Source organism: Rhinolophus hipposideros, assembly GCF_964194185.1.
Source record: "Rhinolophus hipposideros genome assembly, contig: SUPER_9_unloc_1, whole genome shotgun sequence".
Lineage (NCBI taxonomy): Eukaryota > Metazoa > Chordata > Mammalia > Chiroptera > Rhinolophidae > Rhinolophus > Rhinolophus hipposideros.
The window spans coordinates 498,379-512,659 of record NW_027669497.1 but is presented as its reverse complement, the minus strand read 5'-3'; the positions used below and the strand labels follow the sequence as shown (position 1 = coordinate 512,659).

The 14,281-nt window shown below is 36.1% G+C and overlaps 1 protein-coding gene across 1 annotated transcript in view; it reads right to left on the bottom strand.

Moving 5' to 3' along the window:
• Positions 1–14,281, bottom strand: part of LOC308502944 (uncharacterized protein) — a 171,627-nt gene that overhangs the window by 66,464 nt on the left and 90,882 nt on the right. Inside the window, exons 24-30 of the mRNA XM_081080747.1 lie at positions 13,829–13,901; positions 10,956–11,026; positions 9,643–9,783; positions 7,288–8,217; positions 5,800–5,949; positions 2,216–2,286; positions 1,783–1,876 (exon numbers count right to left, since the gene is read on the bottom strand). Of these exons, the coding sequence (XP_080936873.1) occupies positions 1,783–1,876; positions 2,216–2,286; positions 5,800–5,949; positions 7,288–8,217; positions 9,643–9,783; positions 10,956–11,026; positions 13,829–13,901 (1,530 nt within the window). The remainder of the gene's footprint in view (positions 1–1,782; positions 1,877–2,215; positions 2,287–5,799; positions 5,950–7,287; positions 8,218–9,642; positions 9,784–10,955; positions 11,027–13,828; positions 13,902–14,281) is intronic.

Sequence of the window (14,281 nt, the reverse complement as noted above, 5' to 3'; positions counted from 1 at the left end):
AGAAACAATGGATTCTACAAGCACCTCTGTGTGGGAGAAAGCTCCCTTCCAGCCATCACCCTAAAGGCAAAAAACTTAGTTCCCCCCCTTATATCCCTGAACTACTGCCCAGTGTTAGAGTTCAGGGCAAATGAATCTGTCAGTTAGTAAGCCCATTCCAAGCCCTATAAAAGAATCAACTGGGACTCTAGCCATCCTTTTATCTCACCCAACCAGAATGACCAGTGGTTTCCACAGCCAGAAGCTATGGGGACATCTCTCTCTAGCATTGGAATCCTGGGCTAGGATGCCTGGTGTGGAGCTGGGACCTCTCACACCCCTAGTGGACCTCGACAAGCAAGATATCCCTCTAGACTTCTGACAGTCGCACAAGGGTCTGGCATCAGCTCGTTCTGTTTTTCTGCTCCTCCTACCAGTCTCGACGTGACTTCTTCTGTATGTCCCTAGAGGTAGGACGAGTTTGGTTGAGCTTGACTTCAGGTGATGCTCAGTGATGATTGTTCTGTAGTTTAGTTGTAATTTTGATGTGGTCGTGAGAGGAGGCAAGCATGGCATTTACCTACTCTGCTATCTTGACCACAAATCCCCAATTTTTCAATTTTTGATACCTTAATATAATAGATTTCTCTATAAAGCTGTGATGTGACAACTCATGGAACTCAAATTCATGTAAGACTCCTTATCAACACATTATCATGTCACTCATATGAAAACTATGTTAGCAACATAATGTGACTTAATTGACAAGAAGTCTAGACAAAAATTTTTTTTCAAAGTTTCTTTGGCCACAAGAAGGACCATCAGAACAATCTTCTGTTTCCCTTGATGGGCATGACTGTCTAATGAAATTGCTTAGCCCTGGCTACTGTGACTGAAAGACACCAGCTGGAAGATACATCTATGTCATTGGTCCACCTCAGGGGTCACAATGCGATCTTGTGATGGGAAATCCTAGGGAGCCTCTCCTACAGAGGACAGAAGGATGGCAGGGGAATGTTGTTCTGCTTAGGAAAGATAGTGACACGGTTTTCACTGTCCATCAGGAAATTGTCATCCTGGATGACACATCAATCTTTTCTGACATCGAACTGTTAAATTTTTAAAAGCGTATGATTAACTCAAGTGAATGGAAAAAGATTAGTTTCTAAACTTGCAAAGCTAGAAGCACTATGTTACTATGTAAGGACTTGATTGGGCATTCATTTCTACTTTTACACTGGCATCTCTTTTCTTTTTCAAAATCCAACAAAGAGAAAAGTATATTCTTTTCAGGAAACATTTGCCTAATGACCCAGTATTCGTTAATGATGAAGAAAACAAATTAGAACATTAAAAGTAATTCATTCTCCAAATCTCACTAAAGGGTTTAGATTTCAAGGGAAATTTAGAATTCTGGATCAAATCATTACTCAAATGCCTGGACTCAAACAGATATTTGTACTCCGATGTTTGTGGCAGCATAAATAGCAACAGCCAACAGTTGGAAAAACCCAAATGTTGGACACACGAAAGGATAAATGAAACATGGTGTATATCAAATGTTGCCTTTAGACTATCACAATCTTTTTCTATAAAAATCTTACTACAAAAATCATTAATTTTATGAACTGAGATTTCTTTCTCTGTGGAGAGGAATTACGTTACTCCCAGCAAGTAGTATCAACATGAATACAGTACTTTTATTAATGAGACTGTTCTTATTGTCTAAAATATCCTTATATGCTACTATGACAGACATAGAAATTCCTTTGCAGTATGACAGAAATGAAGAGATTCACTTACCAAACTTGTACCTGACAGGTGCCTGAGAAGCTGTTCGATTATGCCCACTAGCTTTTTATTTGTCAGTCTTAGGTCAGTATTTTCAGCTGCAAGCCTAAAGTGAATATTTTGACATAATTATTCTCACACCTTGACTTTAAAGCATACCACATAATCACTGAACAAATATCTAAGGTGCAACTACATAAAATCTTACAATTTGAAAAGCGCATGATTTGGCAATTGTGCTATTTTTCTAGTTGTGAATTTTGCATAATATGCAAAATTAGAGATAATGTACACAAATTATTCTTTTCAAGGTAGCTCAAAGCTGACATTTTGACCCAGCTTCACACTCATGTGTTTATTGTTATAACTGATCTAATAGTCATACTACACTACACATCTGCTTTATAAATACTCAAGTTATTTTCTGTGCTGCTTTAACTTATACTTTTGCACGTGATCTTGCATCTTCTCAGTGCATCGTGCATCCTCTGGATGTCGAGCTCCTGCTTCTTGCAGCTAAAATAAAGAAAAAGTTATGTTTACTGATGATCTATGACATCTGACAATTAAGTTCGCAAACTTGTTGCAATGATGTTGCTCCCCTTTTTTTATATATATGTGAGGGACTGTTCATTATGAATTTCTACCAACTGGACACACAGTTAACCAAGTTTACTCTTTGGAATTGCTTAAAAGATTGTGTGAAAAAGTTAAGATGACCTGAACTTTTAGCCAACGACTCATTGCTCTTGCATCACGACAATGCACCAGCTCACAGGGCACTGTGTCTGAGGGAGTTTTTAGCCTGTAAACAAATAACTGTATTGCAACACCCTCCCTACTCACCTGATCTGGTCCCCAGTGACTAAATATGTCATTATCCAAAGATAAAGAAAATATGGAAAGGAAGACTATTTGATGACATTCAGGACATCAAGGGTAATATGATGACAGCAATGATGGCCATTCTAGAAAAAGAGTTCCAATGTGCTTTGAACTGTGAACTAGGCGGTGGCATTGGTGCAGAGTTTCCCAAAGGGACCGTTGTGACCGCAGTGATATTCAGCAACGAGGTATGGAGCACTTTTGCTTGAATGAGTTCTCACACTTAATTATCATACCTTGTGGTACAAATGACCCAAGAAATCAAACATACTGTATTCCAAGCATCCCATCAACTCTAATTTTAAATATTCACATACGTGAATTACCAGGCTAGTCCAGTGATTATGAAAGTTAACAGGCTACTGTTGGGGGCAGTCAGATAGTCATGGAATAGTTTGAGGGGCAGTAACTAAATAAGAGCCAAAATGCCTGGGTTTTTATCCCAAGTCCATCAGTTATTAGCTGGGTAACCTTGAGCAAAATGTGGGAAACCGTGCTGAAGTGCTAGCAGGTGTTGTTTTGTGAAATGTTGAACCTTTGACTTCCTTGAGTGGTTTGTGCTCCCAGCAAGGCAAAACTTGCTACTTTGAGAACACAGAACTAGACAAGGTCAGGAAGTGTGGAGCTGGCCAAAAAACAAGCCCTTGTTCATGCAAACATTGTAACTACTAGATTGCAGACAGTTCTGTTACTTTTTGATGCCCAGAGTATATAAGCTGCAAAAATAAACTTGGGCTGAGGCATTCTACTTAGAACTGAGGCATTCTACTTAGAACTGCATCAGTCCACTTAGAATTGCCTGCCCTCCCGATCCCATCTTTGTCTCTCTTCTTTTTTCTCAATCCTCACTCCCCACTTCAGGGACTGTTGTCTCGTCAGCAGGCACCGACAGCAAAATACTTAAATTTTGGGGGTCTCAGTTTCTTCATGTATAAAATGAGACAATAGTGGCATCTACCTCACTGAGATATTGGGAAGATTAAATTAGGGAACATATGTAATAGAAAAGGACATGGCACACAGTAAAATCAAAGGGTTTGCAGTTAGCATTATTGTTGCTGTATTTTAGGTTCTAATAAAATTTGATATTTTACACAGATGGGATGCGAATGGAAGTGGTCTCTTACACCAGTTACACTGAAATGATTCATCAAACTATCAGCAATGTCAAAAAATGGGGAGCATTAAGCCCAGAATATAACCCCAGTACTAAAATCCTTTTACCAATTCCAAGAGCCAATAGTACATTTTCTCTGCTTGTAATAATGTATACGTTCCTATGTATACTCAGTGTAGTCCATAATGAGTATGGACTACAATGCAAATACCACCTCCTGGATTGAGCATACAATTTATATGACCGTGAGAGGCAGGGTAAAGCCACTGATATGGAAATAACGGACTCTAGTGCTAAAGCCAACTTTCCAAATCAATTCCTTCCCAGCAACTGGTTCTGTGGGGATGTGTCAGAACTCAGAGGAGCAGATGGAAGCAGCACGCTCTGGCAGATCAGAAAAGCCGTCCTCAGAGCTGTAGTTAGAATGTGCTATCCACCTGTACACCCTGGCTGGCTGTAGACAGGAAGGGCTGGCTCCCTTTTATTTTAGTTTTTTATTTTTATGGAGAGGGGGAACATGAGCATTTCACTGAACAATTTTCTATTAGATTCGTGCTTTCAGTTTTATATATAATTGTGAGAAATACTTTCAGAATAAAAGTTTAATTATATCAATGTCTCCAAGGGGAAGTATTGGTTTGGTATAAAATATTTAATTTTATCCTAACAACTGTTGAAGAAAACATTTTCAATTTATGCAAGGATAGGTGCCATCATATCAAATACTATTTCCCCTTAGACAAAGTTATACTTAGAAAGACAGAATTCTCTCTCATGAAAAATTGAAACTATGTCAAATTTAGGGCTTGATTGCTCTGCACAGACTATCTGACAAGTGCTGAGGAACACGAGTTCAATGAGAGTTCAAACAGTGAGAGAAAGCTTCATGGAGAGGCCAGATTGGGAGCCAGAAATCCGGGGGGCAGGGAAATCAAAACACTGGCTCCCACCATAACTTGTAAACTCATGTTCATAGCAGAATTATTAACAGCCAAAAAGTGGAAACAACACAAAGTTCCATCAGCTGATGAATGGGTAAGTATTTTGTCCACAAGGTGAAGCAACATTGGGCAATAGGAAGAAATAGCTCACAACTGATGTGTGCTACAACACGGTGGAACCCTGGAAACGTGATGTTACGTGAAAGAAGCGAGTCACAAGGGACCTCACATCGTGTGATTCCATTTACATGAAATATCCAAAGTAGGCAAATCTACAGAGACAGAAAGTAGATTGGTGGTTGCCTGAGGCTGGGAGAGACAGGAAGATAGGGTGACAGCTAAGGGATGTGGGGTTTCTTTTGGGGGTAATGGAAATGTTCTATAATTGTGGTGATAGTTCCACATCTCTCTGAATGTAACAAGAGATATTGAATTGTATATTTTAAATGGTGAAATATGATATGGGGATTGCATCCCAATGAAGATTAAAAAAACACAAATATAGTGAATCTGGATTATTTTCTTAATTCTCTATTGTGGGTGTGCATACTATAATGATCAACATATTTCTACACTTTTACAATATTTCAAAAATGAAAACAAAATGAAGGAAATGCCTACTTCAACTGGTTTGTATAATGAACTTTCTGTACAAGTTAGTTTGAAGTCCATGAAATATATACCAATGCTGTAACCATTTACAAAAGTGATGATAAGAAATAAGACAAATTTCTGAATCGTTCTAGTAAGCATTATCTTCTGATTTTAAATGGCTGCTTCATCCTGGTAATGGAGATATCACTACAAAATATTGTTTAGTAGGAAGAAAGTCTCTCGATTTCTATGAGGAATGCTGCCTATTTCTCAACGTTACCAAGGGTATAGATATAAGAAAAAACATACGTTGCAAATAGCAGGATAGAAGCCAGAGTTTAAGGAAGAAGTGCATTATAAAGACAATAAAATTATAATAAATTAATTACACCGAAAACACAAAAGAAAGCTGCCCTTGAAAATCAGGATCTTAAAACACTTTATATTAATCAACTATAGATGAACTGTTGACAGGTTACATTTCACACATACCTGATGTCTGATTTGCTCTAATGTCTTGAAATCCTGTGTCTCAGCTTCTGAATTCATACGGTAACGTGATCTATCCTCCAGTGAAGCCTCTGACATAGACAGTTTTTTTGTGGAGTCAGGTAGCTCTTGTTGAAATCGTCTCCCAAGCACCTAGGAAGATGATTCTGTTAGTGATCTCATAAACACACCTATTAAATTATGTTAAAATTTGCTAACTCTAACATATTAATATAATATGTAACTCGAAAAAGATCACCCCATGCATCAGTTCACCTTCTTTTCTTCTTTTGGACACAATTCTGTATACTGAATCTGGGTAAGACACAGAAGGTGTTATCCTGCTGCCCACTCACTATTACGTAGGTTACTTGAACAACAGATTCAGCCCCACTCTCCACTTCCCCTGATGAAGCAGCAAAGCTTAACAATCTACTGACATCTCAAGGGGAAATTGGTATGTCGGTGGGACTAGCGGTCGTCAAGTATACATTGTGGAATGTTTTCCCCTTTTTTTATCACAGGCTTAAATTGACTTCACAGGTCCTCACATATGCAGTCCACTGCTCACAACCTTCCAACAGATTCCTGTATCTTAGAAGAAAAGCGAACTCATTCCAGTGGTCTTCATGGCCTGGACCTCTCTCCCTGCTACACATGAATCCTGCCTCCCCTCACTCGTCTGAAAATGGAGACCCAGTGCCAAATTAATAAATCAGAGACTGCTAAATTCTCTTTGAAATGGACAAACTTATGTCCAAATGATAGTAAATGGGCCTTGCGATGAGAAAAATGAATTTGTAAAAATATTCAAGGACAATTATAGATAGCAGTGGGAAGATTAAATCAAGTAGAGTTTTGATAAAACTCCTCACATTTGTCCCAAATTATGATTTAATGAAAAATTAGCTGCCTTTAAAGAGGTCACAGGTCCTAAGAATACATTATTTGAGACTGAAATAGTTCCAATTTATATCAAATTGACATGAATAAAAACAAAATTATACCAACTAAAATGTGGAAGAAACTACTGAGGGAAAGGGACAGCATCTACACTTCAGTTCATGTGGGAAATCTAGAATTAACTCTCTAGGTAATCCACTTAATTGAACCTTTATCTCTAAAAACTCTGTTTGCATAGGAGCATTTCCATTTATCTGCTTCATAATGGTATTACAGTGTGGTAACAGAAAGATGAAAATTATTATTGTAGCAGTATAAGACTAAATCATTCATATCAATATGTATCTAATAACAATTTATACCTTAAAATTTCATAGTCAACACAATGCCTTTACTCAAAGTAAAGCTCCTCACAGGTCTAAGTTTTGTTTGCTGGATACAATGGACGCTTTTAAGCTGTTAGAGCAAATACATTTGTAATCTATATATTTTTAATATTCTGCTAGATTCAACATTTAGCCATCATCAAATATTTGAACACTGAATTTTCTTTCAGGAAATCTGAAAACTATCTTTCTGGATACTTACCTCTCTTTCTGATATATCGTTTTCATACTGGCACATTCTTCCTTTCAAGTGATTCAATTTGCTGACTAACTCCTCATGGCTCTCTTTCACCACTGGATCTTGTTTTTCACATTCAGCTTGACGCACTTTTCTAAGCCCCTGAAGCTGCTCTTCAATATTCATTCCTGAGTTTTCATTATTGTCACTTTTGTGGAACGCATCATCCAGTTGCCTTCGAAGAAGCATGTTTCCACTCTGTAGGTCAGATCCTTCCTCCTTTAGGGATTCCAGCTTTCCAATATACGGGTTCATTTTTCCTTGTTCCCTTTGATTCATGTGTTCAATTTCCTCCTCTTGACACTGAGTTTGGTTTAGGTCTTTCAGTACAGGTTCAGCAACCAATGTCCTTTCTCTGACATCGTATCTTGCGTGAGGGAGCTCAGTGTCTAAGCTATTGGATTTACTTCCAGCTTTAGGAAGTTGCTGAGAATGAATCTCACTGTTTTCTTTTAGGTTACACACAGCAAACCCGATGTTGTCCACGAAATGCAAGCATTTATCTCTTAATCCCTGGAAAGGATTTTGTAGGTGTCTTAATTGCTTACTAAACTCATGATGATGGTCGGATTCCGCTTCTGTTTTCAATCTTTCTTTGCTTTGTCTTTCATTCTCCAGTTGAGAGTTCAGCATTGTATTCTCAGCTGTTGGGACATTAAGCTGTCTGTTATATTCAAATACTCTTTTTGTTAGCGTTTTGTCATTCTGTTTTACTGTCTTTTGAAGACGGTCCTTCTTTTCTTTTACATTTGCAGTGTCCTCAAAGTATTTTTTTTCCATTTCCTGCTTCTGAGTTATGAGTGTGTCCCTTTGTAGTCTTAGTATGGCGATTTCATCCTGCAACACGTGATTTTCATGCAACAGGTCTTTTGCTCTTTCGTAACTCTCAGAATCCTAAGTAAAACAAAGGAGACTTGTAGCTAGCACTCAATGAAATGACATATCATGATATCCTCTGAAATTAAAGAAGAACCTAAATGTTTATATAATGAAAAGGTGGCAGTAAGTGGATATCCCACTGGGAAAATACAATGTTGAATCCAAACCTCCAACTTTATATAAGCATAAATTCCCCAAAGTTAAAAAAAAAATAATATAAGATGCTGAATCCATGAAAGTGAACAAGAGAATTTTAAAATCATCAGAGCATTTTAAGAGTCTCAGAACTGGAAAGGCAGCAAACCCAGAAGGCATCAAATGGAAGATTAAGAAGTCTGACTACATTTTAAAATAGAGGTCACCGTGTGAATATACACCTATCCCACAGTAAGAGTATTCACTCTGCATACATTTGGACTGATTACATTTCCTAGAATTTTTTTTCCCAAGAATACTCAAAAGATATTCTACTTTTCTAATATTTTCAGAGTCAGTTGTAAGATGAAATCTACTAATCACTGATAAATCTAGGCATTACGCTAAGCACTTCTTTATACATCAATGAACTCTTCGTTATCACAGTTTCAAATAGAATGATTACAAAGATGAGCAAGTTCAGGATTTTTTCCCAGGACTTTGGACTCTACAATAGTGTGCTTGCTGCTCTTCTAGTGTAAATATATAAATTCAAAAGAAGCCTTAGATTTCAAAAAAAAAAAAAAAACTCAGGGTAAATAGGCTAAAAATTATAGAGCTCTTCTTAGAAAATAGAAAATTATTGTTAGAAAATATTTGCTGCTGCTTAAGTGTTGTTTCCTTTTCATAATGTTTAAAGGAGAAATAAATGTGTAATAGGGGAAAACACACTGACTTCTTTGAATAAAATACTCACCAATAAATTATCGCTGAGTATGCATCATGGCATACAATTTTCTTCAAAAGTTCCTAGCACTGAAATAGGACTCTACTTGGAACAAATTGTTCCTTTTCTCAAAAGTAGATCTAAAAGACGGTCTCTGCACTGGCTATACTTCTACTCCTTACAATCAGCGGAAGTGAAAACTAACCTCTCTACTAATACAGCAAGGGGATGAAATCACTGCCTCAAATTGAAACTTCTGTTATTAGTAACAATAGTTTTGAGATTGTAGAAAGCTCATTGATCCCTGTAAAAAGTATTGAAAACCTCCCCTTTAGATGACACATTGGGAACGTCACTACTTGACTGTTGGACATAAAAGGATTTCAATCAAGAATATCATTTATTGCAATGGACCAAAAATGTCACTCTCCCTAAAATACACACACACACATACACACACACACACACACACACACACACACACACACTTTTAAAATCCTCTACAATTCCCATATGTACAACATTGGTTTTTAAAATATGTACATAAACACACATTTGAAAATGACTAAACAAAATACCTCAGAATTCATTTTCTTAAGATTTATTTCTGTCTCCTTTTGTTGTTGAAGGCAATTGGTCAGAATTGTGTCATGTAATATTTTGTTGTCCTGTTCTCGGGAAAGTGTTCTCGGGAAAGTGTTGTTTTCCTCTTGTACAAGCTAGAGAATCGAATATGAACAAAGAAAAATTAGAATATAACTAAAATTTAACTGTTAAAAATCTTAATCTACGTTTACTTACTCCCAAATTATCGGACTTTAATTAGAAAGTGAAAAATAACTTGCCTTAGTCTAAATTAGAAGAAAAACATGAATCCGCAAAACTAATTTTGTCACTGTTTGAACTAAACAATTGGTTATATGTTAAATCCACCCAAAAAATGAAATAGTAGATGATTTTTAATGTCACAGAGGCTTTCTCATTTAAAATAGTTCACCTCACCATGTCTTAAATAGTGAGCCCCTACAGTGAATTTAAGAATATTTTTTAAAGATTAATAACTGGAGAATAGGCAAACTTTAATTAGAAGCCCACATCATTAACATCAATCAGTAAGAGAAGTAAATTCCTAAATATTAATTCACATTATACACTATGAGTGTTACACATTGTGTTATACATTGACATAATTATCTGTTGCATCCAATTCTAACTTATTCAATACCCACTAGTAAGAGCAGACAAAAAATTAAATCATATTTACTGATTTCCTACACTGAAAGGAAAGATATTAGAAAGTTATTGTTTGTGTCCTAACAACCAAAGGTTCCATCCTGAGAAGATGTGATTCTCTTAAAAAGCAGTTGAGTTGAGTGCATGACCCCTTTCTCTCCCTCAATGTAGACGCAGAGTCCATTACACAGAGGTCACAAGAAAGAATCCATCTCTAACCTTGGCCTTAGTGACCAGCCATACGGAACTGCACATTTTGAACCCCTGAAAACCATGACTCCTTTCACGTGAGCCTGAATCAGTGGCCATCATTTTTACATGGTTCATAATTTCAACTGTCTCATCATGTGATTCAATATTTGATGTTACTTTCTTTTTTATTTAAGGGACTTATAAAAATTAAAGGAGCAAACAACATTCAGGACTTTATTATTATTATTTTTGCCTCAATCCAAAGATAAAGTTGAGCTATGAATATCTATAGTTTCTAACAATATTTTAAGTTTTGTAACTAGTTCAAATGTTATAAATATCATTCAGTTATGACCTTTTGACTCTAAAAGGCTAGCATGAAAGGTAATTTCAATTGGACTCTATTATATTATTAAAGCACAGAAAACCATATTATATTAGAAATTTAAAATTAAATTCCACATACATGTGTGTAGTTCTTTTCATTTCCATCAAGCCTCGCTTGTCCTTCCTCTGATGTCATTCCTAGGTGTTGTCCTGCTGACAAATCTATGTATTAGTTAAAACGAACTGCTTAGAACAATTAGATAAAAGCTATAATCTTTATAAATACAGAAAATAACATCTTATCAACTGAGACTTCAAATTAAGCGTCATCTTTTCCTGAATATTTACTTTACTTAAGAAATACTTCTAATTAGCTAACACTTCTAATTAGCTAACAAACCATTTGGGAAATATGAGATGTCACAAAGTGAAAGGCATACAAACATGTCAAAAATTCATCCACAAATTCATTCATTGAACATCGATGGAAAAACAATCAGAAAAAAAAAACCTACAATTTAGAAATGCAGTACAAACATATCGAGTTGCACTATATACTCTGTTCTCTACCTCGTAATATACCTTTTGAACAACACCCTAAGATTCAACTGCAATGTCATTCATTGTTTCCAGAATGACTTACTTCTGATGCATTTATCATCACCCTTCCTTATATCTGAAATGTTTTCCTCCACTATTCTGAAAATTTCTTTTCACCTTTGAGGATTCAGCACTGGGGTTTAAGGAAGAAGACAGAGAAGAGGAGACAGACTGCGGACACAGCTGAGATTCCCATCACTGCTGGGAAAGTCAATTCTAAAATATATAAAGCCATAGAAAATCCAAGAAATATTTGATTGTTGGTTTCGGAAGGTGCTTTTTCATTTACAATACATACAGTTTTAACTGATACTTTTGAATTCAGAATATGAAACTAAAGCTAAGAAACTATGTTTTGTTTCACTAGGCAACCTTTAGATCTTTATGAAGTTTTCCCATCTGGTCCTAATGTTCTAAGTATAATTCTGCTGCCCACTCCCCAGAGTACGCTAAATACTAGTCTAAAGGAAATCACGCTTTCACCTCATTCTCTTTCTTATTTCCATATGTTATTGTGGTTCAGGAAGAATGCCAATGTCTTGCTAAAAGTCATTCTGTTTGGCTGTTAAGTTCCATAAACAGAGTAAACATGAAGTAGATTTTGCCACAAAATGACTGTTGGAAAGTCAGAACTACGATCAACCTACATAGAGGTGGGCTAGAGTTGAACACTTTCTGTTTCTCTATTTCCTTCTTTGCTTTCTCTGTTTTCTGGTAGCTGTGATTCACTCAAGTCATGGAGCCTATAATTACCTAACAGAAACACACCTACAATCTGAGTCTCTAGTTTATCTATTACGGTCATCTGTCCAAACTCTGTGGATGCTGACAGAGTTTTGCTCATGGAGTGTGATGCAAATGGCCTTTTATCACCAAATTTCCAATCCCTGCATCTTTGACCAGTTTCATGATTGGAGGTCAAAGAAGTAGAATCCCAATCTGAATTCTGGGATTAAGTTTTCATTTATTAGGATGTAAAAATAACACAAAGTTGACTATCTTGTAAAACTTCCTTTTTCAGAGAAGCAGTCACACGTCCTCTTTTCCCCCAAACACCTATTCCTTCAGAATACATTTTATTTTAGGTGTCCTATACTTGCCATTTACATAGGTAAGTTTAATTAACTATTGTCACGCAGCAATTTCTATTACATAATGTGTTTCCAATTAAATATTTCCTTCTTAATAGTTAAGATGGTGAAGGGTATGATTTTTTTTGTTACTGTCAAAAGTTATGTGTAACCACTTATCTTAAGTTTAAATATGCATGACAAACATGGGTTTACAAAAACTTTTAATGAATCGTACTACTTCAAATAAGAAACTATTTATTATAAGAAAATGGTCTTTTCTAAATGCTCCAATATCTTCAGAATTCATTTTTAAACCTTAGATAAACAGATATTCATATGACAAATTACAGTCCTGGGCGACCTTATTGTTTCCAAGGAAAAATGGGATCAAACTAGGTCATTTAAATCGGTGGTTTCCAATGTCATGTGAGAATCCGTGAAGTCCCAAGGTCTGTCAGTCGAGGGGCCCGAAAAGGTCAAAGCTATTTTCACAGAAATACTGAATGTCATTTGCCATTTTCACTCTCATTCTCTTCTAAGTGTACAGTAGAGTTTTCCACAGTCGTGATATCACAGCTCTGATGGTGACATCATAGCTCTATGGTTACTGGGTCGTAGCTCCAATGGCTCACGAAATGCATGACTGTGTGTGCTCGTATTTTAAATTGTTCAGTTTTTATTTCTAATATTGTAACTATCTATGGAGACTACCGACTTAAAAATATTCTTTGGAATTCTCAATAATTTTTAATAGCATAAAAGCATCCCAAGGCACAAAAGCTTCAGAATTCCTATTTTCAAAGATTGTGTCTATCAAATATTCATTACCATTAATTACTTCTCCCATTTTTAATAATCGAAGACACCATAGGCACATGTACACACATAGCCAGTGTATGCTCAGCAGAACATCTGATTTTAAGACCATCAGTGTTACAACACTAAGAGGAAGTAAAGTTAAAAACAATTGTCATGGTAGCAACTGAAGCTTACTTGGGTAAACGTCAAAATTCAAATGACCATTTGAAAACGCTGGAAAAATCTTCCAGTGTGATCATTGGTAACCCGTATTAAGTACAGGGATTCCAAACTGGGACATTTAGGGTATCGAACAAACGGAGAACTATCTTAGTGAAGTCACCGTTTTAAAATCTCATTTTCTTATTCCTGTGAATACCTTTTCTCAAACACCGATACTAAGAATGACATCACGTTATTTATGTCAAATCCTTCCATTAAATTTGTAACAAAAAAAAGGCATGATGAAGAGAAGACTGCAAGCATGTCACATGTCCTTGCGTACTCCTTCCCAAAATTAAATTGGTATTACAAAGTGTACCTGGTATGAAGGGTTGCACATCGTCCATTCCTATAGGTCTGTAAGGAACAGGATCTTCCACTTCAATGCTCGGCTGAAGGGGTTAGGAAACAACATGATTAGTAACTAATGGACACTTCATGCAATCTCTAGTTAACAATTCAGGATAACAATATTAATGTTATAATCTCCAAGAAAAGGACTTTTTGAAAAATATGTATTTAAGCAAATATTAGTTTGGTACAACTGATACTGCAGTTTGTGCAATTTTTTTTAAACCTTGTAAACCGCAATTACTCTTGCACCGAACTAATACCTTGAAAAGTGTATTTCCTATAACTTGAAATATTTCTAATGATACATTATTTTTGTTTGTTTGTTTTTTTAGTGTTAAAACAAGATACTTGCTTGACATGGTAAGAAACCTTGGTGTATGTCCTGTTGAGTCTAAATAGAACATTTTAGAACCTACTT